A 27,954-nucleotide genomic window follows, 5' to 3' on the forward strand; every position below is an offset into this window, starting at 1 on the left:
AAACAATTTTATTTAAAATCACTGATTACTTCAGAAATGCACAGCACCCAGTAAGGAAGTTCTCCATTTTGGAACTGCTATTGTATACTTGTAAAAAATATTTATTCTAATGATACACTTGGGTCTGCAAAACAATGTTAGATTACACTTTGAGTAAAGGATCCCATTTGTGCCATTTATTCTTTTCCACAAGTGCAAGTGCTTACTCTTGAAAATCTCACAATACTTTAATTTATTTTTAAAAATTCATTTAAATCCAAAATGTATTCTTATTGCTCTTTTAGTAACATGAACATTCAGAACCATCTAGAGAAAACAGGCGTGAAGATTAAATGGACAATTAAATCTCAAGAGCAGACTTTTTAAATATAAGTGTTGTGTTGTGAAGCTTCTATTAATCCAAAAGGCATATCTATTTACTCTGAAAAGGTGACTTAAGCACCTGAACAAGAGATTGTTACTATAATCTTACTAGTGCAAACAAATGATGTTCTGTTCAAATAATTCAGTACATTTCAAAGGAGATAAAGTTCAGCTACTTATAAATAAACTGAACACAAATTGCTCTTGCAGTACATTGAATGGTCTCAATAATTATATGCAGATGCAATTAAAATGTAACTAAATGAGGTAGTTACCAATTGGTGGAAGTGGTTATCTTCTGTCAAGTGTTAAAAAAGATAATATTGCACAATGAGCAGCCAATTAACATTAGACTGGAGTCGGAGAAAAAGAAAAGAAAATGCTGCAATTTAAAATTGTAGTCATTAGTTACTGTTTGGCACTTAAGGCACACAGAGGAAGTAATTATCAGGATACTGACCAAAAATCAGGATCAATTTCTGATGTAAAGCATCAAACTTCCAAACTAGCATTTTATCCGGTTAATTTGTCAGATTTATTGTTCATCATATCAATTAACTTGTTGTTAAGTACATCTTCAAACATTTAGATAGGTTCTGTTATTTCTTTAACATTGGTGCCCAATAATCCCCAACACCTACAAAATAAATTTGTTTTGTTTCTCTTTAAGATGTAAAGAACAATTTCAAAATATAAAGTTATGATTAAAGCCATTCCCACATGTAATGTGTCTTTTGATGATTGGTTCATGTAATTGCCTTTCAAAGTATGGTGTTTTTCAGAGTTAATGGCCATTTACTTGGTACTTCTGATTAGAAGGAATATTAATACAAGATTTAACTTCCATATTTGTTGCTAATGACATAGTATTTGCTTGTCTGGGTCCATGAGTTACAAAATTAGCTTGAAGATTGGAAGGGCATGCTGATATTGTATATCTTGTTGCTTGACCAGTTGGAAGAGTAGATTGACAATTCTGCTGCAAGGGCTGTTGGTGATGATACTGCAATAGATTGGAGTGCTTTGGATGCAAGTATGGTGAAGTTTGTTGTGCAATCCGGGTTTGGGAAGAAGCTACAGGTTGACTCAAGAAAGTGCTTTGTCCAATCTGAACTGATTGTTCACGTTTCTGCTTGTTGGCTTCTTTTACATCATTGTCGTGAGCACTTCAAATTAACAATGAATAAGATGTTAACAGAGAGCTACCGAGGTCAGCAATCATATTTAAAAGTAATTACTTTAGATAGATCGCACTCACATTAACAGACGTTCAGTACAGGGTAACAGAGCATCCCAGGCATAAGCAGTAAGATGGTGCAGTCGAACAGGCCATAAAGGAGTGAGTTTAAGAACAGCTCGAGACGCTGCTATGCAAGCAGCTGCAACTACTGAAGGAAAATAATTTAAAAAGCCATGATCTGTAAAGATAAAAACAGACTAAATTGAAAGCCAATCAATTTAAGTTGTGCATTAACAAGTTATATCATTCTTCATCACTTCAATTAAGTAAATATTTATTTAGTTTATCTAGCAAAGCTAAACTGCTGAACTTGAATTGTTACAGTAAAAAAAAGCATAGTGCTGGAAAAGCACAACCAGTCAGGTAGCATCCAAGGAGCAGGACAGTTGACGTTTCGAGCATGAATTCTTCATTGGGAAAGAGAGAAGAAAGATGATGACGACGAGGAGGAAAGGGAAAAAGAGGAGGGGAGTGAGAGTGAGAGTGAGAGTGAGAGAATAGGTGGGAAGGAAGATGGACAGGACAGTTCAAGATGATGCCAAGTTGGAGATGAGGAAACTAGTGAAATCAGCATTGATCCTGTGTTGTTGGAAGGTCCCAAGACAGAAGATGAGGCATTCTTCCTTCATGTATTGGGTGGCTAGAACCTAGTGGTGGAGGAGGCCAGGACTTGCATGTCCTTGGCAGACTGGGTGGGGAAGTTGAAGTGTTCGGCCATAGGGTGATGGGGTTGCTTAGTGAGTGTGTCACAGAGATATTCTTTGAAACATTCTGCAAGTTGGCATCCTGTCTCCCCAGTGTAGAAGAGACCACATTGGAAGCAACGGACACAGTGGGTGACATGTGTGGAGGTGCAGGAAAATCTCTGCCAGATGTGGAAGAATCCTTTGGTGCCTTGGATGGAGGAATATCTCTGGTGATGGGGTCTGTTTATTGGTGACGGAAATGGCATATATAGACGGAAATGTCTCGAGCTTAACAGTACTTCAGGGCACAATCTACAGGCACCAACCAGATACATCCCTTGTCCACAGACATTGGCATCTGGCATGTGCCAACATCTCATGATGATAATGGCATCTCTCTGAATTGCTTGTTAGCACTCAGGAAGCACAGACTTGCATTGAAGGGTGCTCTAGCAACTAGGATCAAAAGGCTGCAGCAAGGACACTTTGCACACATGGATAGGCAGCCAGCTCACGGATTGGACCAAGCTACATCATAAGTCTGCTCCCTTGCTCTTTTAGCATCAACTTGGATGCTTGCACTCACTATGCAGTGTCAACTTAGTCACACAACCAAGAAACTTTTCTTGCTTTTCAGCAGTCCTCAGTAAAGGGGATGTATATCTTGCTGTATGGCAGTGTGCTTTATTCATCTATGCCTGCACCATGTGCCAGCGGCTTATCTGCAAACACGCAATGTGCAGCAAGCAAGTAGCCACAAAATCTGGGGGGGGCACTCCTCACTAAGGTCCATATCAGTCAGAATCTCCCAGCTCAGTAAGTCAAGGGCAGACTCAATAGTACACCATGATTTGGCCTTGGCCAGGCATCCATTTAGGGTGATCTTGGTCAAGAGATCTGCACCTCTGCACTATACTGTCTAGTCTAGGGTTTGGGCTTATGCCATTGGGGAGACGTATGGTCAGTCGGGATGCATCTGGATACACAAGGGGGTAGTTCATGGGCAGTACATTGCAGGAATGAGGCAGGTCACTGTTGTGGGAATGTGTTTTTTCCAAGGGGGATGAGGTGTGTGTGTGACCTGAGCCAGCATAGACATTTCATATGTCAGGGTTTGGGGATGAAAAGCGGGCAGGTGCAGGCTCATGCAGGCAAATATGCATTTTATGCGGTTTACAGGAAATAATCCCAGGAGGGAAAATTTGGATGTTCAGGGCCTCAGAGACAAATGCCAAGGCAGAAAGCCACTCACCCTCCTACCTCCTCTCATCATGCTGGAAATAAAAAAAAAGATGTGTAGATTAATGACCAAAGGGAGGGGTTACAGGATCTATTGATGTTAGAGCTTTCAAAATGGAAAAAAAAAGCATTGCATACAGATACATGCACTGTACAGGTCACAGGACTGTTGGATCACCATTACTCCCCATTCTAATGCATTGTCCCTTATGTCTGGGGCACATAGCTGTACCATAAATTGCAGAACAATCACCTTTGGAAGCAGAAGCCCAGAAAGAATAGGAACGTTGCAGCATAGAGGGTCAAAATTTAATGAGGATCCAGTGCACTGTACATGCATTGCTTCTTTTGCTTCCAGATGATGCTGCAGCTTCTAACTACAGAACTTGCTCCATGGTACATGTGTGACCATTAAATTATGACTCATGCTGGAACAATGACATTTGGGACTACTCAGACACAAACAACCAGACATATAGGAGTTAAAGGTCATGTTGTGGCTGTACAGGGCATTGGTTAGACCACTTTTGGAATATTGCGTGCATATTGCGTCTCCTTCATATCAGAAGGATGTTGTGAAACTTGAAAGGCTTCAGAAAAGATTTACAAGGATGCTGCCAGGATTGGAGGATTTGAGCTATAGGGAGAGGCTGAATAGGCTGGGGCTGTTTTCCTTGGAGCATTGGAAGCTGAGGGGTTACCCTAGAGGTTTATAAAATCATGAGGGGCATGGATAGGATAAATAAACAAAGTCTTTTCCCTGGGGTGGGGGAAATCCAGAATTAGAAGGCGTAGGTTCAATGTGAGAAGGGAAAGATAAAAGGGACCAAAGGGGCAATATTTCCATGCAGAGTGGTGGGTGTATGGAATGAGCTGCCAAAGGAAGTGGTGGAGGCAAGTACAATTGCAACATTTAAAGGGCATCTGGATGGGTATATGAATAAGAAGGGTTTAGAGGGATATGAGCCAAGGGCTGGCAAACGGGACTCGATTAGGTTAGGATATCTGGTCGGCATGGATGAGTTAGACTGAAGGATCTGTTTCTGTGCTGTAGGTCTCTAAAACTTTATGACTCTAAGGTTAAAGCAGTTTGCCTGTCCTGTCCTACTGTTGCCAAGCCTTCAATCCTGACAACCAATACTGTGCAGACATGTGCACATTTCCAATTTTTCTAAGGGTGCTGTACCTAGCTCTTAATGACAGCTACCAACCTGTCCACGGAGACAGATAGATAGTCACATGACCTGGTATACTGCTGAAGTTTCTGGGCTTTGGAGGACCATTTTGCCCCAGATACCTGTTTGCTGTTCCCGTTCCTCCTGTGCACATGTGGAATGGACACTGACTGCTGACCAAAGATTCCTCTCCTGTCTGGGGCTGAGCAGATTCCTCATCTTACGGAGTGCTCATACAGCCAGTGGTCTGAATATTTCTTCCTCGGTTAGCAACGGAGATGGCACAGTGAGATGCTCCCCAGACTGTGCTTGTGTTCCCACAGAGGTATCGGCATCTGTCAGTGTGGGAGATGCAGGAGGCAGCTTTGTCAATGCTTCCTCTGAGGCCTCAATATGCATGCCCTCAGAGATCATGGGGGAGCCAACCACTTCACTGCAGAGGTGGAGGAAATGCTGGCAGTGCCTGCAAGACAAGTGAGAAGGCATCATAGCCATCCATTTCAAATGGGATGCAACGACACTCCGGATGAGCCTAATGTCAAGCACCCCTCCATCTATTTGCATTATTCCTGCCCTATGGGCTATCTTATGTAAGAAGAGAAAAGAAGGAACTAAGCAAGATGAAAGTGTCTGTACCTCTTTTAGAGCCAGTGCAGGTGGACAAAAAGATGGCAAGATGTTCAGAGACAGTGAGGAGGCAGCACACAGGCAATGCAGAGTTTCTGGTGTTGGTGGTGGTGAGAGCACAAGAGAGAAGATGTTGCAGAGTGGCAGAGCATGACCTTGGTAGGATGTGGGTCAGTAGCAGAGATAGTGGGTCTGAGGTAGCAAAGAGAAATAAAGTGTGGTACTTACATTGGTGAGACAGAGAAGGTCATTGACGTGTTTATAGTAATGCTGGCTGTTCCTTTAGACTGTCAAAATGGTATGGAGCTTGGTGGCGACATTGGACCAGTTACCAGGTTCTGGTGACACTATCTCCACTACCGGTCCTCCAGAAAGGAGTATTCCTCTCCATTGCACCACCCCTCGATTGGGACATCCAGGTCCCTATTGAAGTGCGGCGCCATCTTCCTAATCTGAGGCTGCTTCACAAAATGCCCTTGACTGAGCTGGGCAGCTTTGGAATACCAATGCTACTCCAAAGTTTAGCACCCTTTTAAAGATGGTGTTGGTGGAAGGGATGCTAGCTCTTCAGCAGATTTCCATTGACTGGTGAGCTGTTTCTGGGAAAAACCCATGGTCAGGTGGGATAGAAATTGGATGTAGGGTTTGCCACACAGTGATGGGGTATGCAGTTAATGAGATGTATCCATTATGATATGGGAAGAAACCTCACAAGGCCCTATGGCAGCAACTCCTCAAGAAAGAAACTCAACATGACTTGCACTTCGCCCCCAAAAAAACTAACATTTTGCAATCGCTTTTTAACTCCAGATTGAGGAATTCAAATTTCATAATTTGCCAGGGTTGAATTTGAACCCATGCCCACTGAGCAAGAATTATTCTTTAAGGCAGACTCTTCTAATCATTTCCAATCCTAGCTACCTCTAGGGAGGAGAAAATTCCACCTGTTGTTTTCTATGAGAAAGGAACTTAGTAAAGTCTTGGAATAATTGAATGTATACTTTGTTTTTTAAAATATAAAATTACAAGAAGTCTTTTGATAATGGGTATTCCCATTAAAAAGGTTACAGATTTTGATTTTAAGAAATAACTATCACACATCATATTACACATTTTACTGAGAATGTGCCCCTAAATTTCTGGTCAAAATGAGAATTAACACTTTTATTGTAGTGTTTGCATAACTGGTCTACACATCCTTTATGGAGAAAATCTCCACCTAAAACATTTATAGTGCCCAAATTATATGGACTTGCATTTAAGTTTAAAGGTAAATTTATAATTTCAGTAATTATGTGAATTACAGTGCAGAAATGCTAGTTCCAGAATAAAGTTCTTGTGAGAAGGTAATTGTGTCTAAATTCTATTAGTGCAGTCCAATCTTGTTGGGGAAACCCACTTCCAGGAAAGTTTTATCCAAAGAAAGAAACATTTATGTTCAGTTGGTGCCTTTCACAAAATACAAGTGGATGTCACATGGCTGTGGTTAACAGCAATAAAGCATGCGTACATTTGCAGTCACTGGTATAATGTAGGATATAATATCAAACTGCAGCACAAACATCCCATAACTGAATAACTGGTGTTTAAATGATAAACTATGGATTAAATGATTTAGTACTGGGCTGCATATCAAATCTCCAGGACACTTGCACCAATCAACCCCACCACCCCACGGCCAAGCATTTCAACTCCCTCTCCCATTCTGCCGTGGACATGCAGGTCCTGTTCCTCCTCCATCGTCACTTCCTCACCTGACACCAAGAGGAAGAATACCTTATCTTCTGCCTTGGGACCCTTCAACCCCAGGACATCAATGTGGATTTCACCAGTTTCCTCATTTCCCCCTCCCCTCACCTTACCCCAGGTCCAATCATCCAGCTTAGCACTGCTGCCATGACCTGTCCCACCTGTTAATCCTCCTTCCCACCTATCTGCTCCACCCTCCTCTCTGACCTATCAACTTTACCCCCACTTCCATCCACCTATTGCACTCTCAGCTACCTTCTTCCCAGCCCCACCCTCTCCCATTTATCTCTCCACCCCCGTGGCTCTCAGCCTCATTGCTCATAAAGGGTTCCAGCCCGAAACGTCGATTTTCCTGCTCCCTGGATGCTGTCTGACCTGCTGTGCTTTTCCAGCAACACACTCTCAACTCTGCTCTCCAGCATCTGCAGACCTCATTGTCTCCTATCAGAAACAATTCCCCCGTTTTAAAAATAATGCCACGGTAGTGTTCATGCCCAGCTGAGAGCAAAGAATTTTTTGGTTTAGCATCACACCAAAAGATGCTTCTTGATAGTTCAGTACATCCTCAGTATTCCACTGGGACAAAGGCTTTGAATTTTGCACTCAGTGCGACTACAACCTTTTATCTCTCAAGGAGGTGATACCATTAACAACTAACTGACTTAGACAATTTCTCAATAGTATTTCAGTCTTTTTTGTTGTGGACAGCATATTATTAAAGGTCAATAGGCTTGTTATTAGCAACCTTAAGTGGTCTTTAATTATGCAAATATCACAAGCAGACATCCTATTTCTGCACTTGCTCACTTAACGTATTAAAGGAGGATCTTGACTATCGCTTGTTCAAACCTCTTGGAATCATTTTCAAAAGCATTTATTAAATGAATAGGACACTAAGGCTCTCCTGCAATATAGCAGAAAAGGAAGAGACACGTAGGGACAAATCTCCACCAGAATCAGAGCAGAATGGGTTGCAGGGGACGTGAACTATACAAAAAGGGAGTGAAAGAGGAAAAGATTATGAGGTGATATTTGGGTTGACTATAAATACCTTGTAAAGATACCTCTAGAAAGTAGGCAGAATATTTTTCTGTATATAACTTTGTCTTCTCCAAGTAAACCATAGGCCTTCCACCATGAAGATCAGTTTCATGTACAGCAATGGAAAGGTAGTAATCAATGAAGTGTGCTGCAGTAGGCAGGCAGAGGTTCCATTGAAAGGATTCTAGCAACAAGAGTTCCATGTGCAATAGGTCCTGTTTGTTTAGCACCAGGTTCATACTGCTCAGGCAAGTAAGGCTGTTGAGTTGTTCAAGTTTTGGTACACGATCTTCTTTCTCCTCAAATTTGCCTGATTTAATAAAATAAATGTTTGTTAGTAATATTCACAATAATGATTCTCTGAATAAAAGCAAACAGTGGATAAGTATTAGAACTTTAAAGTTGTAGGATTTCATTTTAGTTACACAAAATAATGCATTCACTTTAATATTATGGCTTTCAAAAAAGTAGTGAGCAGCTCATATTTCAATAAGCAGATGCGAATTTTATTGCAATCTATATTTCACCTTGTCAATGCAAAGTGATTTCAGCTGAGCTTGAAATTGTTATTTGAAGTCATTTAAGATGTTTGCATGTTGATTACCTTGTAAAGACACATCCAGAAAGGAGATAAAGCTTTTAGTTTACACAGTATGTTGCCTTTCTTTGGATTGGAAAGTAGAGTGCAGGAGGAAAGACTAGCTCTGCTTTAAGAGATGCATCCTGTGATAATTTAAGCAATCTGGAAGAAACAAGTGCCACAGCAGGCCTTCTTGCTAATATTTGCTTCAGCCTTATCCAACAAATGAGAGAGACACCTTTTGAATAGTCACTCGATATCATGAGTCAAATGAAACAGGGAAAATCAAATCCATTTGGAACTGGGAGCAAAATTAGACTGATCCCCCTGCAAAACCTGCAATTTTGAGGTAAGCAAGCAGTAAAGTAGAACTGTAGTATGGAACACAAGCATTAATAAGGGTTAATTTTGCTTTGTTTAGAGTATTAGTTGTTCACTAGGTACTGTTTGGTCAATCTTACTATCAGCTGGGAAGGTTACAGTAAATATCTTTAAACCTCAATCGTGGGCAATTCCTTTAAGTTGGACATTAGGGAAACCTCTTTCTTGTTTAAAGATATTAGTCTCTTAAAACAAATCTTGATAAAATGCTGCACAAATGTTTGCCAATATAGTTGAAACCATGGAATAAAAGGAATTCTGGCAGTATTGATATAGAGTTGACCAAGTGTATTGGAAACAGTATTAGTGAACAGATGTTTTTGAAAATGGACAAGGTACACAAGTGGGGTTGGCTTGGGGAACACTCTTTCTCTTCAGATAAATGATTTAGAACATAAACCTCAACTTCAATATGCAAATATTCCAAAACATAAGTAGTATTTTAAAGCTATGAGGATGATAACTATAGATTTCAAAAGGGCATGATGAAGCAAAATTAGTTGGTAGAACGGCCTAATTCTGCTCCTTCATCTTATGGTTATAGTCAGGCTATGAAAAGAATAGTCAGGAGGCAGATATATTAAAAAAAAATGCAGAGAAGATAAATGAGGGGAATACAAATGGGTGCAATTCTAAAGGGAAACTGCTCTAAAGAACACAAACCTGGGAATATATATGCACAATTAGAGTCATAGAGACGTATAGCATGGAGAGAGACCCTTCGGTCCAACTCGTCCATGCCGACCAGATAACCCAACCCATCTAGTCCCACTTGCCAGCAACTGGCCCATATCCCTTCAAACCCTTCCGATTCATATACCCATCCACCACTTCCTCTAGCAGCTCATTCCATACACATACCACCCTGTGTGTGAAAACATTGCCCAGGTCTCTTTTATATCTTTCCCTCTCACTCTAAACCTATGCCCTCTAGTTCAGGACTCCCCCCACCTCAGGGTAAAGGCTTTGTCTATTTATCCTATTCAAACCCCTCACTATTTTATAAACCTATATAAGGTCACCCCTCAGCCTCTGACGCTCTAGGGAAACCAGCCCCAGCCTATTCAACCTCTCCCTATAGCTCAAATCCTCCAACCTTAGCAACATTCTTGTAAATTTTTTCTGAATCCTTTCAAGTTTCACAACATTATTCCAATTGAAAGGTAGCAGAATTGCACGCAATATTCCAAAAGTGGCCTCACCAATGTCCTGTACAGCCACATGACCTCCCAACTTCTGTACTCAATATTCTGACCAATAAAGGCGATCATACCAAATGCCTTCTTCACGATGCTATCTGATATATGATTAGAATAGATTCTCCACAGTGTGGAAACAGGCCCTTCAGCCCAACAAGTCCACACCGACCTACCAAAGAGTAACCCACGCAGTCCCATTTCCCTCTGACTAATGCACTTAACATTGCGGTCAATTTACATGGCTAATTCATCTGACCTGCACATTTCTGGATTGTGGGAGAAAACTGGAGCACCCAGAGGAAACCCACGCAGACACGGGGAGAATGTGCAAACTCCACAGACAGTCGCCGGAGGCTGGAATCGAACCTGGGTCCCTGGTGCTGTGAGGCAGCAGTGCTAACCACTGAGCCACCATGCCACTATATATCTGCAACTCTACTTTCAAAGAGCTACGAACCTGCACTCCAACCTGCACTCTCTTTGTTCAGCAACACTAGGACCTTACCATTTCGTGTATAAGTCCTGCTAAGATTTGCTTTCCCAAAATGCAGCACCTTGCATTTGTCTAAATTACATTCCATCTGCCACTCCTCAGCCCACTGGCCCATCTGATCAAGATCTAATTGTAATCTGAGGTAACCTTCTTTGCTGTCCATTACATCTCCAATTTTGGTGTCACCTGCAAACTTACTAACTATGCCTCTTATGCTCACATCCAAATCATTAATATAAATGAAGAAAAGTAGTGGACCCAGCACCAACCCTTCTCACAGGCCTCCAGTCTGAAAAACAACCCTCCACCACCACTCTGTCTTCTACCTTTGAGCCAGTTCTGTTGGCTAGTTCTCCCTGTATTCCATGAGATCCAACCTTGCTAACCAGTCTCCCATGGGGAATCTTGTCCAACACCTTACTGAAATCCATATAGATCACGTCTACCGCTCTACCCTAAATTAATCCTCTTTGCTCCTTCAAAAATCTCAATCAAGTTTGTGAAACATGACTTACCACACAATGCCATGTTGACTATCCCTAATCAGTCCCTGCCTTTCCAAATACATGTACATCCTGTCCCTCAGGATTCCCTCCAACAACTTGCCCACCACTGACGTCAGGCTCACTGGTCTATAGTTCCCTGGTTCGTCCTTACTTAGTTGTCCTTACTTACGTTAGCCAATGTCCGGTCTTCCGGCATCTCACCTGTGACCATTGATGAAACAAATATCTCAGCAAGGGGCCCAGCAATCACTTCCCTAGTTTCCCCTCAGAGTTCTGGGGTACACCTGATCAGGTCCTGGGGATTTATCCACTTTTAAAGTGCTTCATGAGACAGCTTTGGCAAATAGAGTTAAGGAGAATCCAAAGGGTTTTTAAAAATACATTAAGGACAAAAGGATAACTAGGGAGAAAATAGGGCCCCTCAAAGATCAACAAGGTGGTCTTTGTGTGGAGCTGCAGGAAATGGGGGAGATACTAAACGAGTATTTTGCATCAGTGTTCACTATGGAGAAAACATGGAATATATAGAATGTAGGGAAATACATGGTGACATCTTGAAAAATGTCCATATTACAGAGGAGGAAGTGCTGGATGTCTTGTTGAAGATGGAAGGTAAATTGAGAATATTGTTGAAAAGGCATAGGGATCCTGTGCTTTATAAACAGGTATAGATTACAAAAGGAAGTAAGTTATAATGAACTAAAATGCACGGGATTGGCCACACAGTTTGTATTTAATTCTGTCAACCACATTATAACTTGTAATGAATATGAAGATTTTTATAGCGGGGGCAGAGGAAAGAAATTGAACAGTTCAAAAGACATAGTGGAGAGGCTGAAGGAATTGTCATTAGAGAATGTTGAGAAGAGATTGGTTAAACATAAATTCAAGTGGTTTTCAAGAAGGAATTAAATAAAGTGCCTGGAGAGAACAAAGTTTGCAAAACTTATTGGGTAAGATCAGCAGAGGACTGAGACCAGGCAAATTGTTCTTGTAAGGAGCTGGCATGTATTGAGTGGATTAAATGATCCCCTTCTGTGCAACAATCATTCTGTGACTTTGTAAATGCATTTACGGGAGGTGGGCATTGCTGACAGTCCTGCTCCCATTCCGAAAATCCCTTGAGAAGGGGGGTGTTAATCGGCAGTCCATTTGGCATAGTTAGAACTACAATGCCATTAGGGAGAGTGTTTCAGAGTTTTGAATGTGTAACAATATATATGAAAGTCAGGATAGTGGTTGGTTTGAGGAGAACCTGTGCATGGTAGTGTTCCCATTGTCCTTGGTAGTGGTTAGGGACTTGAAAAGTGCCATCTAAGGAGCTTTTAATTCAGAGGTTTGGTTCAGTTGGTCCAAAAGGGGGACATGCCCACCAAGTGAGTTACAAGTGAGGTGCCCAATGGTATTAAGTGCCTTTTATGCACTTAATGACAACTGCAGTACCTGCCCTGTGGATTCAGGGCCCTGGAGGTATACAAACCCCAGTCACAAAGACATGTCAGCCATTATCTTAATTTGATCTTAAATATCTGTATCTGTACCTAGGTATCTTTGTACTTAAGATGGTCCTGTAATGCAACAACTGTAAACACTTCACATGACAACAAAGCTAATTCAATAGAGCCCAGCTTCTCTGCATTACTCATCAACACCACTGAGAACAGAAGCATTTGTTGGCCACATACCCACAAGAGGTCCAGAACCAAAAAAAGAGGCAAAAAAAATGAAACATACAGATTATGAGAGAGAGAGGCAGCAATTGGAGATGAAGTCAGGTGTCGGGAAGGTCATTTGGCTCCCATTAAATTAGTAAGCCAACACGGAATTGCAGCAGGCTCACCGTTAGTGAATGGATCAGTAATCGTCTCTATTTACATTCCATGGCTAGAATTCTGGGAATCCATCTACAGCCTCTTTCACCCTTTGATTTAACAGGGAGAGGTTTTGCCACCAAAAACCCAACCTGAGACCTCTCACAACCAAATGGCTCTAGCCACCAGGTTTCCCCTTATGACATTAAATCTTTCCTTTGGTCATGGTTATAAGTTCAAATATTCCAATTACAAGGTTTATCAAAAGAATTAGGGAAATTAGTTGGGATAAGAGTAGCAGCTTTATGAACTGGAAGTATGTTATCAGAACACTAGTAAGAATGGATGTAGGCAAGGGAAATCAAAGACTTGGTTAGAATAAGGAATTAAGTCCCTTTAAACATTGATGTGGGCAATATTGGAAATAAAAAAATGAGGAAGTAAAACTTGAATAATTACTTTGTGCCAATCGTTAACAGAAAGAGTTGGAGAAAATACCAGATATTTTAGAAAAAAAATAAATGAATCAAAGCCTGGAACTTAAAATTAATTCAAACACTATAACATGGCTTCAAAAAGAAAACTAGCATTAGAAATTGAAAATTTCCAAAAACTGATTGATTGTTTCTACACTAGATTCCAATGGAAAGAGGTGAGAAATTTATCGATTCATAGGTTGTAATAAGACCATAAGACATAGGAGCGGAAGTAAGGCCTTTCGGCCCATCGATTCCACTCCGTCATTCAATCATGGCTAATGGGCATTTCAACTCCACTTACCCGCATTCTCCCCGTAGCCCTTAATTCCTTGTGACATCAAGAATTTATCAATTTCTGCCTTGAAGTCATTTAATGTCCCAGCCTCCACTGCACTCTGTGGCAATGAATTCCATAGGCCCATCACTCTCTGGCTGAAGAAATGTCTCTGCATTTCTGTTCTGAATTTACCCCCTCTAATTCTAAGGCTGTGTCCACGGGTCCCAGTCTCTTTGCCTAACGGAAACAATTTCCCAGCATCCACCCTCTCCAAGCCATGTATTATCTTGTAAGTTTCTATTAGAATAAAGTCTCAGTAGCAAAACAGTGCTTTTATATTCCAACCCTCTTGAGATAAATGACAACATTGCATTCGCTTTCTTAATCACGGACTCAACCTGCATGTTTACTGTTAGAGAATCCTCAAGTAGCACTCCTCGATCCCTCTGTACTTTGGCTTTACGAATTTTCTTACCGTTTAGAAACTAGTCCATGCTTCTATTCTTTTCCCAAAGTGCAAGACCTTGCATTTGCTCACATTGAATTCCATCAACCATTTCCTGGACCACTCCTCCAAACTGTCTAGATCCTTCTGCAGCCTCCCCACTTCCTCAGTAGTACCTGCCTGTCCACCTAACTTTGTATCATCGGCAAACTTCGCTAAAATGCCCCCAGTCACTTCATCCAGATCATTAATATATAATGTGAACAGCTGCGGCTCCAATACTGAACCCTGCGGGACACCGCTTGTCACCGGCTGCCATTCCGAAAAAGAACCTTTTATCCCAACTCTCTGCCTTCTGTCGGACAGTCAATCCTCAATCCATACCAGTAGCTCACCTCGAACACCATGGGCCCTCACCTTGCTCAGCAGCCTCCCGTGTGGCACCTTATCAAAGGCCTTTTGGAAGTCTAGGTAGATAACATCCACTGGGTTTCCCCGATCTAACTTACTTGTCACCTCTTCAAAGAACTCCAACAGGTTTGTCAGACACAACCTCCCCTTACTAAATTCATGTTGTTAATATTTGAAAGGACTTTTTAAAAACTCATTTGTGGGACTTGGGCATCACTGGCTGGCCAGCATTGATAGTCCATCCCTATTTGCCCTTGAAAAGGTGGTGCTGAGCTGCCTTTAATTGCTGTAGTCCACTTGCTGTGGGTTGACCCACAATGATGGTAGGAAGGTAATTCCAGGACTTTGACCCATCGACTGTGAAGATATGGCGATATATTTCCAAGTCAGCGTGGCAAGTGGCTTGGAGGGGAACTTGCAGGTGGCATTTTTTCCAAGTACCTGCTGCTCTTGTCCTTCTAGGTGGAAGTGGTCATGAGTTTGGAAGGTGCTGTCTAAGGATCTTTGGTGAATTTCTGCAGTGCACCTTGTAGATAGTACACACTACTGCTACTGCGTGCCGGTGGTGGAGGGTTTGAATGTTTGTAGATGTGGTGCCAATCAAGCATGTTGCTTTGTCTTGGATAGTGTTAAGTTTTTTTTTGAGTGTTGTTGGAGCTGCACCCATCCAGGTAAGTGTGCAGTATTCCATCACGCTCCTGACTTGTGCCTTATGGATGGTGGATGCACTTTGGGGTGTCAGGAGGTGAGTTACTTGCCGCAGTATCCCCAGCCTCTGACCTGCTCTTGCAGCTACTGTGTTTATATGGTGAATCCAGTTGAGTTTCTGATCAATGGTAACCCCAAGGATGTTGACAGTGGGGGATTCAGCGATGGCAATACCATTGAATGTCAGGGGCCGGTTGTTAGAGTGTCGCATATTGGTGATGGTCTAGCATTTGTGTGGCGTGAACGTTACTTGCCACTTGTTGGCCCAAGCCTGGATATTGTCCAGATCTTGTTGCATTTGAGCACAGACTGCTTCAGAAACTGAGTCGTCGCAAATGGTGCTGAACACTGCAAACACCGGCAAACATCCTCACTTCTGATCTTATGACAGAGGGAAGGTCATTGATGAAGCAACTGAAGATTGTTGCGCCTAGGACACTACCTGAGGGACTCCTGCAGAGATGCCCTGGAGCTGGAATGACTGACCCTCAACAACTATCTTCCTTTGTGCATGGTATTACTCTAACCAACGGAGTGTTTGTCCAATGACACCTATGATGCCATTTTTGCCAGGGGTCCTTGATGCCGCACTCAGTCAAATGCGGATTTGATGTCAAAGGCTATCACTTTCACCTCACCTCTGGAATTCAGGTACAATGTTCTCTCTAAGTTGTGCAGCAGTTGGGAAGACCTGCATGCGTTGATCATCATGCCACCACTGACTAACTCCAGAAGCCAAAACTCCAGTTTTCCATGCAAGACAAATAAAATGTTTAGGGAAATGCTTTTAGGAATTAGGAATTTACACCTTTTACACTAGTGATATGCATAGACCGTAGATTTAAATCCAATTTTCTGATTTTAATACCTGCGAGTTTCCTAGGCTGAAATGGTTATAAAGGGAACCACACTGATTTTTGAGACCAACCAAGGAGTTAAAAAGAAGTGACCCAATTCACTCCTCTTCATCTGGCATAATAAGTACAATTATAAATATAACTCTGTTACTTAAAAATGTGATGAAGAAGACTAAGAAAATTCTAGATCTGTTATTAACATTAATTTTCAAAATTATTTCATGAGATGGCAGTGTCAATAGCAAGATCAGCATTTGTTATCTATCCCTAATTTGCCCTTTACCTGTGTGACTTGTTCAGCCATTTCAGAGGACAGCTAAGAGTTAACAACATTGCTAATGGTCTACAGTCACATAGCTGAAAATGTGTTGCTGGAAAAGCGCAGGAGGTCAGGCAGCATCCAGGGAACTCTTGGCCCCTGGATGCTGCCTGACCTGCTGCGCTTTTCTAGCAACACATTTTCAGCTCTGATCTCCAGCATCTGCAGACCTCACTTTCTCCTTACAGTCACATAGGTCACACCATGTAAGGATGGCAGAATTTTCTTCTCTAAAATGGACATTAGTGAACTAGATGGCTTTTATGACAATTGACAATGGTTTCACAGTGACCATTACAAAGATTTGACAGAAAAATTCCATGCCATGACCATTAGTCTGGGCCCCTGGAATATTAGTCCAATGATATAAGCATTACATCATCCCTTCCTGAGCAAGTATTTTTGAATCTATATAATTCAGTACAGAACAACTGAATTTAGGTACTGTCAACTTGGGTACAAGACATAGTTTTGTTAAAAAACTTAATTGACCTGAAATGTTAGCTGTCAACAGATGTGGCCTGAACTGTTGAATATTTTCTATTTTTATTTCAGTATTTGCAGCAAACTGCTTTGGTATTCACTCAGATAATCACTTAATCAGAACAATTGGGAATTCTGAGAAATAGAACTAAAATGCATTTATACCAAATTACACCACAAGTCTGACATTTTCAATGTTTTTAAACTAGCATCACACTTGTCACTAGTCACATCTTGACATTCAAGACCAATGCTGAAGATTTGCTAATATATCTTTTTCAAAATTCTTAAATTTAGTTTTATTCAACTTAAGTATTTTAGAAATGAGTATTTATCATTTAACTCCCTTCAAGCTGTGTTTTATGAGATGCAATTAATGATGCTTAGGACAGCAAGCCATAAAAACCTACAAATGTATTATTAGGGTGATTGACCAGCATGTTGGGGGCCTGAATCTTGGTAGGATTGAAGAGATCTTGGAGTATGCTAGCATAAGATGCAGGGGTCAGTATTGTGACCACAACTATTCATGTTATACATTAACAATCTAGACAAATGAACTAATTGCATTGTTGCTAAGTTTGCAGATTATAAAAAGATACGTGGAGGGACAAGTAGTGTTGAGGAAGTGGAGAGGCTGCTGAAGGACTCAGCAGGCTAGGAGATTGGACAAAGAATTGGCAAATGGAATAGAATTTGGGCAAGTGTTAGGTTATACACTTTGGTAGGAAGAACAGAGGCACAGACATTTTCTAAATGGAAAAATGCTTTGGAAATCTGAAGCACAAAGTGATTTGGGAGTCCTAGTCCAAAAATCTCTAGGAAAGCAAAACCAATGTTAGTATTCATTTCAAGAGAGTTGGAGTAGGGATGTATTGCATAAGGCTGTATAATGCTCTGGTAAGACTTTGGAATATTGTGGGCAGTCAGAAGGATTTACTGACTGAGGGGTCCAGAGGAGATTTACAAGAATGATCCTACAGATGAAGGGCTTATCATAACAGGGGTAGTTAAGGTCTATACTTGATGGAGTTTAGAAAGAGGAGGGGAAATCCTGCAGAATACTGAGAGGCCTGAATAGACTGGATGCAGAGAAGATGTCTCCACTAGTAGGAGAGACCAGGACCTGAGAGACAGCTTCAGAGTGAAGGGACAATCCTTCAGAACTGAGGGGAGTAGGAGGAATTTCTTCAGTCAGAGGGTAGTGAATCTGTGGAACTCATTGCCATTGAAGACTGTGGAGTCCAAATCTTGGAGTGTATTTAATACTGAGATATGTAGGTTCTTCTTTTGTAAGGGGAATACGGGTTACAAGGAGAAGGCAGGAGAATGGGGTTGAGAAACATATTGGCTATGTCAAATGGCAAAGCAGTTTCAATGGGCTGAATGGCCAAATTCTGCTCCTAAATCTTATGGTCTTAAGTATTAGCATTGGAAAGGCATTTGCTTATGATCTACAACAGCAAACTGGAATGGTTTATAGATTACAACCACCAAAATTAAATTTCAGAGCATTAGATTCCAAAATGGTGAAAGGTACCTAAACTAACTACATAACAGCTATTTTCTTGATGTAACTTTTAAAATCTAGTTAGATTTTATAAATAACTTCACAAAAATTATAGAAACAATTCATCCTGGGTATAAGTTCCTGTATGGAAATCATCATAGCTGCTCAAAGTTCCATGCACCCCAGTGTAATTAATCTTCAAGCATAAAGTTTCAAAATGATTGGTGAAAAATAGACTGTATGGCCATGATGGCTAATCTATTCAATAGCTGCATGTACAAAATTGTAATAAAGGTTATTATGGAGCAATCAGGATCAGTACGCAGGCCTGTAGACTGTGGAGCCAATGACTAGCAAATTAAACCTTTTGGTAAACTGGCAAAGATCACCCTTTACACCACATAACAGTACTTGGTGTGTTTATCCACCTTGCAAGCCAATCTTGGCTACTCATAGCACATTCATGATCTTGGTAACATTTTTCTTCAGAAATCAATTAATACTTAACATAAAATTAGTTGTTGTATCTATGCAAGATAATCAAAGCTATTATTTGTCAAGTATGTTTTGAAGTTTAAAACAATAACATTTCAAAATATGGATCTTAAGGTTGTGTATCAAGATTTTTAAAAAAAGCATTGGAAAAATAAAGAATCACAATTCAAAAATACAACACACTTACTTGCCAGAAGTAAACAGGAGAGTGCCACTAGATGTAATTTCTGAACAGAAATATCATAGCGGTCCATAAATAGATCTAGAAGGTAAACAGCAAGGTGGCGAGCAGTAGGGCAAAGATGAAAATGATTGCTAATGATTGCAAGAAGATCCGCAAAGTAACGTCTAGTGTTCAGCTGAGGAGAATGGCTTTTGTAGAGTGGTAATCTCAGCTCCTGAACATAACAAAATGAGAGCATTTAAATAATAGTATTAAAGTAAACATTCTTATTAAAAAGAAAAAGACATACATTAACTTTTAAACTAAGATTACATATAGCATAAGAGGTTCATTTAACTTCTTTCAACTAGACAATCAGTGTTTGAATCTTATGTTCTAATTTTTCCTAATGATGATCACTTTCTAGTCACAATCAGCTGAGAATAGCAAGGGGGAAAAAAAAATCATTGAGTGAGGACAGGTAGTGAAAAAAGGAGGAGATTGGCTGGTAGACCAAGACTACCTTGTTAATAATGGGCATCCAAACAGAAACACCAAATGACTTTTGCAGTTTCATTCGATAGATGACAGGACATATTCAGATGATAAATTTGGGACATTGACATCAAAACTCTGTATTTCTTCCACTCATCAGCAAAGTTCATCTGCATGGTGTTTCTAAAAAAACTTCTCAGACAACACCAATGTGCCAAGAGGCACTGAGCCACTATAGACTAACAAAGTTCCTTGATCCATGATCTGTCCCAAATTTATGGTGATGGCTCTATAATTTATCTCAGAATCTCAAAGAAGAATAGGAGGGAAAAAAGGAAAAAAGGGGAACAGGAGTCCTAGCTGCTGTCTGGCCAAGACCACAGTTGGAAATTGTATGTGAACACTTAAGTAGGACTGGATTAAGTGTGACTATGATGTTGAGTATGATTAAGTAGCCTGCAGATATTAATTATTTAGAATCAGTGTTAAACAAAGCCAATGCAGCAAAACATAAATCCTCTCTTTTAAAAAGGGAGGCAGCAATTCTGACGTTTAAACACTTGAGCATAATAAAATGTGCACAAGCTGGATTTATACTCATTACTTTCAAAGTTACTCATTATTATAGCGGCTTGCAGCAAAAACAAAAAATTCAGTAACTCTAGAATAATCTGGAAATCATCTGCCAGTTACTGAATCAAATCTAAAACAGCTTTTTTGAAGGGCATCCAGTAAGTCTCAGTCCCTTGCTTTTGCCCTACCTCTGATTTCTTTTTTCCTTTAAACCTATTGAGTCTGCATTAAATTGGAATTCACATCAAAGTTTAAATTAAACATGCAGAGATGGGAGGACTAATTTTAAATTAACTTTTAAAGCTAGCTTAATTGTCACTATTCTCTTTGCAATAGCATCAGCTGCAAGCACTCCATTCAACAAAAGCAAATTTGCACATCAAAATGTAGACGGAGCTGGAGGGTAATCCCACTAAAATACAACTTTGCATGTGTTTCCAACTTGGAAGGACCCAGACCATAAGTGGTTTGTAAATAGGAAAAATTCCCAAAATTGGTCACAACTTAAACAAAACATCTTACTTTGATTAAGACAAATAGCATTACATGTTTTCTGCTATGAGCAAATTTGTACTGTTAGTACTACTATGACATATTTTTCTTAATGAAAATAAAGCATCAATAAAAAAAGGTAACCAACTCATATGATGTGTCTTACTTTACAAAACAGGTCAAATATTTTGCATTATAAATTATAGTTTTCACTTAGAGTGCATAGAATTTTTTTTATTGTTAATATAGTTATAATCTTGAAATGATCAGACTTTTAAAAAACAATACCTTTAGTAAAACTTTGCAATGCGACACTACCCAACCATGATTTAGTTAAGTGTTCAGATGTCTTATGAATATATTTCTTGGGGTGATGGGAGCTGTAATAGGAGTTGGATTATGGTGTGCAAAATACATATTCAGCTTAAAATGAAACAGACTCAAAGTGGACCACACTTTTTAAGGGATGTCTTTTTATGTTGCAATTCCCTTTTCACTAAATTATAGCAGTAGCAAAAAATATAACTTGCAATTAAAATCAGACTGGTTCTTAGAATATCATTTTTGCTTCAGAATAAACAAGGTTTGCTAGCCATTTATGTCAGACAAAATAATAGTTAGGCTTAATTTGATCCTCTCACTGAAGGAGAGCAGAGTACCAATGTATTTACACACAAATAAGTACAGTAAATATGATCAATTATAAAAACAGATGTTGCCTCTCTCAAAGAGATAGGAATCAATACAAAGGAGAGTCCAACTGCACAACTCTAACATTACTATATTATCAGAAAGGCTCAAGAATCAAATACCTAGTATCAATAAAAATCAGAAACTAATATTTTATTTTGTCATAATGCAGATCCCAGAACATCACAAACTAAATAGACATCTTTTGCAAAAAGGAGTACATTTATCAAAACCCTCATGTGTTTAAAACTAGATTCAATTTTCCAAAAACAGTCACCGAATGTATGCCAAATCTATCATGGTAAAAACTTGATTGCATGCTCTGATGATTAATGTGAAAAATTGTTTAGACATTCAGTAATTTTATTATTCTGATACCAGTACAAGTGTGTTCTTGATTTGTGGCCAAGCTTTGATCCACAGCTCAGAAGGATCCTTGACCAAATCTAGCTATCTGATTGATGATAGATCTGTTAGATTCCAGTGTACAAACTGTAACATTTGCAAACAAGCCCCAATCCAACCCAACTCTTCTTTGTCATCTTCATCTTAAATCAGTGAAGTGGTTCTCGATTTACTTTTAAAATCAGATGGTTACCATTCTTTGGTTACCAATCCTAAAGCGAGCTTCAAAGAAATAAAAAAAACCATGAAAGTTTACAAAATTAAAGATTTCAAAGCACGAGTATTAATATTATTTGCCGAACTATTTCACATGGCTCGTCTTATTTAAACTCTTAATATCGACGAGTCCTATTAAGAAAGTTTCTCAAATTTGAAAAACGAAGTACTACCTCGATCACAGTCGTGTACATTAAGGGAGAGGTCGATCGGGTATATTTAATAAAAACGCTTTCAAGTAAAGATATTTAGAAGTAAGCCTCCACACATCTCTAGCTTAATAGTTAAATGGAAAGAAAACTTTCTTTGTCCCGATTCTAACAAGGGAGAGGAGCCTGCGGAGATTCCGTTTGTAGTTTAACAGTTCTGTAACTCTTTATAATTAGAGATGTACCTTGATGCGAAGAGCCTGATGGATGTCGGCAACCACTTGTCCTTTCCACCACTGTTCTCCCAGCTCCATCGACTCATCAAATACTAAGTTAATTTTTTCTGCAAAAGAAGACAGCGTGCCTGTAACCAAAAGCACACAGTGCCGCCGTTCAGTATTTAGACTGAACAGATCACAAACCTATTTCGTCCTTATCAACCCAGCAAATTAACTCTAATCAATTGTTCGTATTCACCAAACAAACCTGACATTTACTGATGAATAAGGCTTGACCTCGCTAATGGCCAGTTTCAATTGCGATTGCAAAAACATTCTGCACATCACAGCTGAAAGTTATTTTGCGTGTGTGTTGACAGCAAAACTGATCTACGATCTGAAAACACACTTGAGAGTCTGAATGTAAATTACAAACATAAAACTGCACCAGGAAGTATTGAGTACAGAACAACGTGTATGTTCATCGTGGACACAAGCACTTCCGGGACCACATGGATTACCAACAGCCTGATTTGTAGTTCTGCATCTGTTTATTTAACAGACACGGGGACCAAAGCCAAAAAGTTATGTACTGTATCTCTGCAACCAATTGTACATGCATTCTTTAAAAAGTTGTTTTCCAGTTGTATGGTGTTCAGCTTAGTTGCTTCCCCACTCATTTCACGCCGTCTGTATGAGTTATAAAGTTATATTTCTCAGCTTGTGTTGTTTTCGAAAGCCTCAATCTCTTGAACATGCTCGGAAACCACCTCACTCACTTCAAATCCGACTGCAACCTGACTCACCATCAGCAAAGCTATATTTTTGTGTTTTCGGGGGGTGGTATTGGGTTGGTTGATTCGCGCTTGTATGGGGTTATGAATTCTGGTGTTCAGCTTGGCACTCGCTAGCGAGGTACAGTTTGTGGATGTCATTCCCGAAAACAACAGGGATGGAAATTTGAAAAATGATTTGGACACAGAGGGAATTCGCAGCCGAATGCGATTAAGAGAAACTGAACTGGGGAAAATAAACATGATAAACATTTGTCGTAATAGAACGAGAGAATGTAAAGTATTAAAACCACGAAATCAAAAAGTCAGTTAAAAGATGAATGTTTAAATTAAGTGTAACGGTGTGTAGAGCACTTTATTCAATAGCAAAATGGTAAAAAGAATTGGGGGAAATAAGTAGGTAGTTTGAAGGCTGCAATAAGCAGCAAGTTCCATTTAGAGTTCCAATGTCAAATCATAGAATGAGGATGGATTTAAATTCACAAAGCTAATCTTTCACTTTCGTTGGCACTGAGTAGGAATTGTGTGTGTGTCGGGGTAATTATTTTGCTTCGAATTTTAACCTTGTCATTCTGCAGTTCACTCTTCCCTTTCCTCTATTTGTCTTTGGGTCTTCTTTATCTTCATGACTATCTTATACTTTCAAACGGTTCCGTGTAAAAGTTTATTTGACAACCCTCCTATATTTTCAAATCGCTATATACATGCTGGCTGTTGCTTCATTTACATGTATTGCGCTCACGGCTTTTCTTCCATTCTTTATTAATGTGAGCGATTTGAGAATGGATGGGAGAGACAAAACTTAATGCACTTAAGGGATTGCAATACTGGTGGAGGTTACGTATTAAAGGGAGGCTAAATTTATGGAGGGGGTTGGAAGCCGAGAATATTAAATTTGAGCTTGAATACATTTGGGTGAACAGAGCTTCGTACAGGATGCATTCAAAACCGCTTCAGGTGAGCTGGAGTTTACAGACGATGGGGCGCTAATGCAGAGAGTATTTAAATAATCAAATCTACAGATTAAAGAGTCAGGCTGAATTTTTATGGTTTTCATACCCTATATGTGAGCACTGCTCTGTGTGCTGGTAGCTAGAACAATACATTTATGCCAGTTAATCAGGCCATTTCTTTCTTGCCCAAACAAATACGTATCTGGCTGACTAATAAAATGACAAGATCTATTTTTAATTATTTCATTTCACAGCTGCTAATCATATGTAGTGAAAAAACGTAAGAGAATTACACATGGCCACCTGCAATGAACTGGAGATGCTTGCTAATATACGTTAACCAGAGCCTTTGATGGTACACTGAATCATACAGACTTTCATTTTGCAGAAAGGTCTATTTATTTGGTGTACCTCAGGAGAACGTAGTTGTGGTTGTAGTCCACTGTCTTTCAAAGGAGTAACAGCATGTTGATGAGGCAAGAAAAAAATTCCCCCATCACCAATTCCCTTTGTAGAAAAACTGATTAGCTATTCCTTCTCTAGTTATTAAAGAAAGGCAAACCCACTGCAGTCAGTGAGTGTGACCACATCTTCATCTTCAACGACAGGTTCAAACTTCATATTGTCCTGTACACTAATAGAGTCTGCTAAAGTAAATTCCCTCTATTTGAGCCAACAGCAAAGGCAACTGGACATGTACAGTTAGATTCATTTCCAGCAATTCCTAACATCATGTTTCCTGTTCTTTGAGAATACTAATGATTTCATCTGGAAACCTGAATGTTGTCCTTAAGCCTAAATCAATACTCCTTTATGAGTTAGCCTGAGGCACGGGAGACTACGTTCCTTTTGTCTGAGTAGTCCTGTACATGTGTAGATACTTAAAAGTGGTTCACTAGAAGTGGTGCATATGCTTCTACCTGAGGGACAACTGATTCAAAATACCCTTCAATTTTGGTTTGTTGAACTCCTTATCAGTATCTTGTCATGAGTGGGGTAATTATGATATTCTATACAGTATTCTGTTTAAAAAAACTTACTTTAAAATGGAAACAACATTCCTCAAATGAAATTGTTTTCAAATGAGTTGCTTATGTCACATAACAATTTTATTGGTACTTAAGTTTTCTGTATTACTGAAAGTCCAAATATAGGAATTCCATGTGCTATTTGCAATATCTCCTTAAAACACTCCAGCAGTACCCTTTCTGATGAACAACTATTCACCCCTCATCTGATGGTTTGTCAGGATGTTCTTAATGGAATAGCACCATGGAACTCCATCAGACTCAGCTTAAGTGTGAGCTGCCTGTGCAAACTTGTTTAACTCAGAATCTGCTTTCTGAGACTCAATTAAAGAAGACACACCAAATCTTTCATAGAGTTACAGAGACAGGCCCTTTGGCCTATCCATGTCTATGTTGACCAACAAACACCAAACTACACTAATCTCATTTCCCTGCACTTGGTCCATAGCCCAGTATGTCCTGGCATTTTAAGTATTTATCCAGATGCTTCTTAAGTGTTGCGAGACCTAGCTGCCTCCTCCAGCCTCTCAGGCAGCACATTCCATATATCACCCACCCTCTGGGTCAAAAAACCTTCCTCAGATCTCCTCTAAATAACTTGCTCCTCACCTTAAACTTGTGCCCTCTGGTCTTAGACATGTTTGCTCTGGGGAAAAGATTCTCATGATCTCTGTCTATGCCTCATAATTTTGTACGAAGTTTAAAGTCACATAACACCAGGTTATAGTCCAACAGGTTTATTTGGAAGCACTAGCTTTCTTGCACTAGCAGCGCTCTGAAAGCTAGTGCTTCCAAACAAACCTGTTGGACTATAATCTGGTGTTGAATTATTTTTTAACTCTGTCCACCCCAGTCCAACATTGGTACCTCCAGTCATAATTTTGTACATCTCAATCAGATCCTGCCACCATACCCCCCACAACCTTCTCTGCTCCAAGCAAAACAAACCCAGCCTATCCAGCTTTGTGTCTCAATAACTGGGACCCACCATTCATTGCGCATATCCTTTCCCTAATAGTCCTCCATCTATTCCATCTGCCATTGCTCTGCCCAATCTACCAGCTGATCAATATCAGACTGTAGCCTGAGACCATCCTTTTCACTTTCATCACCACCACCAATTTTCATGTGATCTGCAAGCTTACTAATTATACCTTCTACATTCACATCCATGGCATTAATATTTTAGAAATACATTCACAGGATGTGGGTATCGCTGGCTAGGCCAGCATTTATTGCCCATCCCAGAGGGTAGTTGATCACGTTGCTATGGGTCTGGACTTGCATATAATTCACACCAGGTAAGGATTGCAGGCTCCTTCCCTAAAGAATATAACTAAAACCGGTAGGTTTTTCCCCCAGCAATTGACTATAGTTTCATGATCATCATTAAACTTTTAATTCTAAATTTGTATTGAATTCAAGTTCCACTGTCTGCCATTATGGGGTTCAAACCTGGCTCCTCAGAACATTATCTGTGTCTCTGGATTAACAGTCTAGTGATAATACCACTAGGCCATTGACTCCTCATATAATATGGAAAAATGTGTGGTTATCCACTTTGGTAGGAGGAACAAATGCTAAGAGGTTTGAAAATGTAGATGTACAACAGGACCAAGATATCTTCGTTAATAAGCCTCTAAGGGCTAACATGAAGGTACAGCAAGCTATTTGAAAGGCTAATGGAATGCTGGCCTTTAATGCAATAGAGTAAATTAATATAAAGTATTAGTTAGACTGCACCTGGGGTACTGTATCAGTTTTAGTCTCCTTATCCCACGAAAAATATTATTGCTATTAAATCCAGAGGTTCACTGGACTAGTTCCTGGAATAACATGACAGTCCTACAAAGAAAGATTGGGCAAACTGGACTTGTATTCTCTAGAGTTTCAGGGGTGATCTTATTGAAACTTACAAAACACGAAGGGATAGATAAATTGGTAGATGCATGTAAGATGTTTCCCTTGGTTGGGAAGTCAAGAACCAGTAGGCACAATTTAGAAGTAAGAGGGTGTCACTTCGGTTGAAGATTAGAAGAATTTCTTTTATTCAGAGGGTTGTGAACCTTTGGAATTCTCTAATAGAGGAGATGTGAAAGCCCAGTTTTTGAGTACGTTTGAAGTAGAGATTACAAGATTTATGATTACCTGTGTTGTAAAGAGTTGAATAAAAGGCATTGAAGAGTTCAATCACCCCTAACTGGAATGGCAGGTAGGCTTGATTGGTTGAATAGCTTTCTAAGTTCCTATTACAATGTAAACACTTAGCATTTTGATTGTCACCTTCACCCTCAGCATTTTCCTCTCTGATCTGAGCGAGGAGATAGTGGATCATTCCCACTTGTCTCTTTGCCCTGGCTACTTGCCTTGCCTTCCTTTCATTTTCCCATTCTGTATCTTTCTCTAGCTTGAGGGTGACAGATAAAAGGTTTAATTTTATGCATCATCTCACAATTATCAGCTATTACTGCTGCCTGAATAGCAATTGAAACCCTTAGCTCTTCAACATGAGTTCATAATACAAAACGTTCTTTCCCCATGCTCATTCAATATGAACCGATTCTGATATCTCATTACTTGGATTACCTTGGTTTCTCCTGTATTTATATTAAGCTCAAATTCTGTGCTTGTTTTTCAATTAGTTCTCCCTTCTCTTATTCAACAAGCAATTCCACTTCAGATCTACTTACCAACTCAATCAACC

General features: G+C 39.9%; 1 protein-coding gene across 2 annotated transcripts; it reads right to left on the reverse strand.

Annotated features, from left to right (window-relative positions):
- ccnj (cyclin J) lies at positions 1–27,954 on the reverse strand. Of its 2 annotated transcripts, none has more exons than XM_043712199.1 (6): positions 27,941–27,954; positions 22,503–22,600; positions 19,262–19,472; positions 8,131–8,430; positions 1,622–1,781; positions 1–1,529 (listed from the first exon to the last, which is right to left on the reverse strand). In XM_043712199.1, exons 2-6 carry the CDS (start codon positions 22,569–22,571, stop codon positions 1,148–1,150), a joined length of 1,122 nt encoding a protein of 373 aa, XP_043568134.1. In that variant the 5' UTR covers positions 22,572–22,600; positions 27,941–27,954; the 3' UTR covers positions 1–1,147. The 2 variants fall into 2 exon arrangements, with proteins under 2 accessions (XP_043568134.1, XP_043568133.1); XM_043712198.1 differs by lacking the exon at positions 27,941–27,954 and adding an exon at positions 22,744–22,878.

Source organism: Chiloscyllium plagiosum, chromosome 22 (assembly GCF_004010195.1).
Source record: "Chiloscyllium plagiosum isolate BGI_BamShark_2017 chromosome 22, ASM401019v2, whole genome shotgun sequence".
In the NCBI taxonomy this organism is placed as follows: Eukaryota; Metazoa; Chordata; class Chondrichthyes; order Orectolobiformes; family Hemiscylliidae; genus Chiloscyllium; species Chiloscyllium plagiosum.

Coding starts and splice junctions, on each gene's coding strand:
- ccnj (XM_043712198.1), bottom strand. Junction 8,431..19,261: donor CTCCTGTTTACTTCTGGCAA/GTAAGTGTGTTG, acceptor TTATTAAATCAG/GCAAATTTGAGGAGAAAGAA. Junction 1,782..8,130: donor TCTAGAGGTATCTTTACAAG/GTATTTATAGTC, acceptor TTATCTTTACAG/ATCATGGCTTTTTAAATTAT.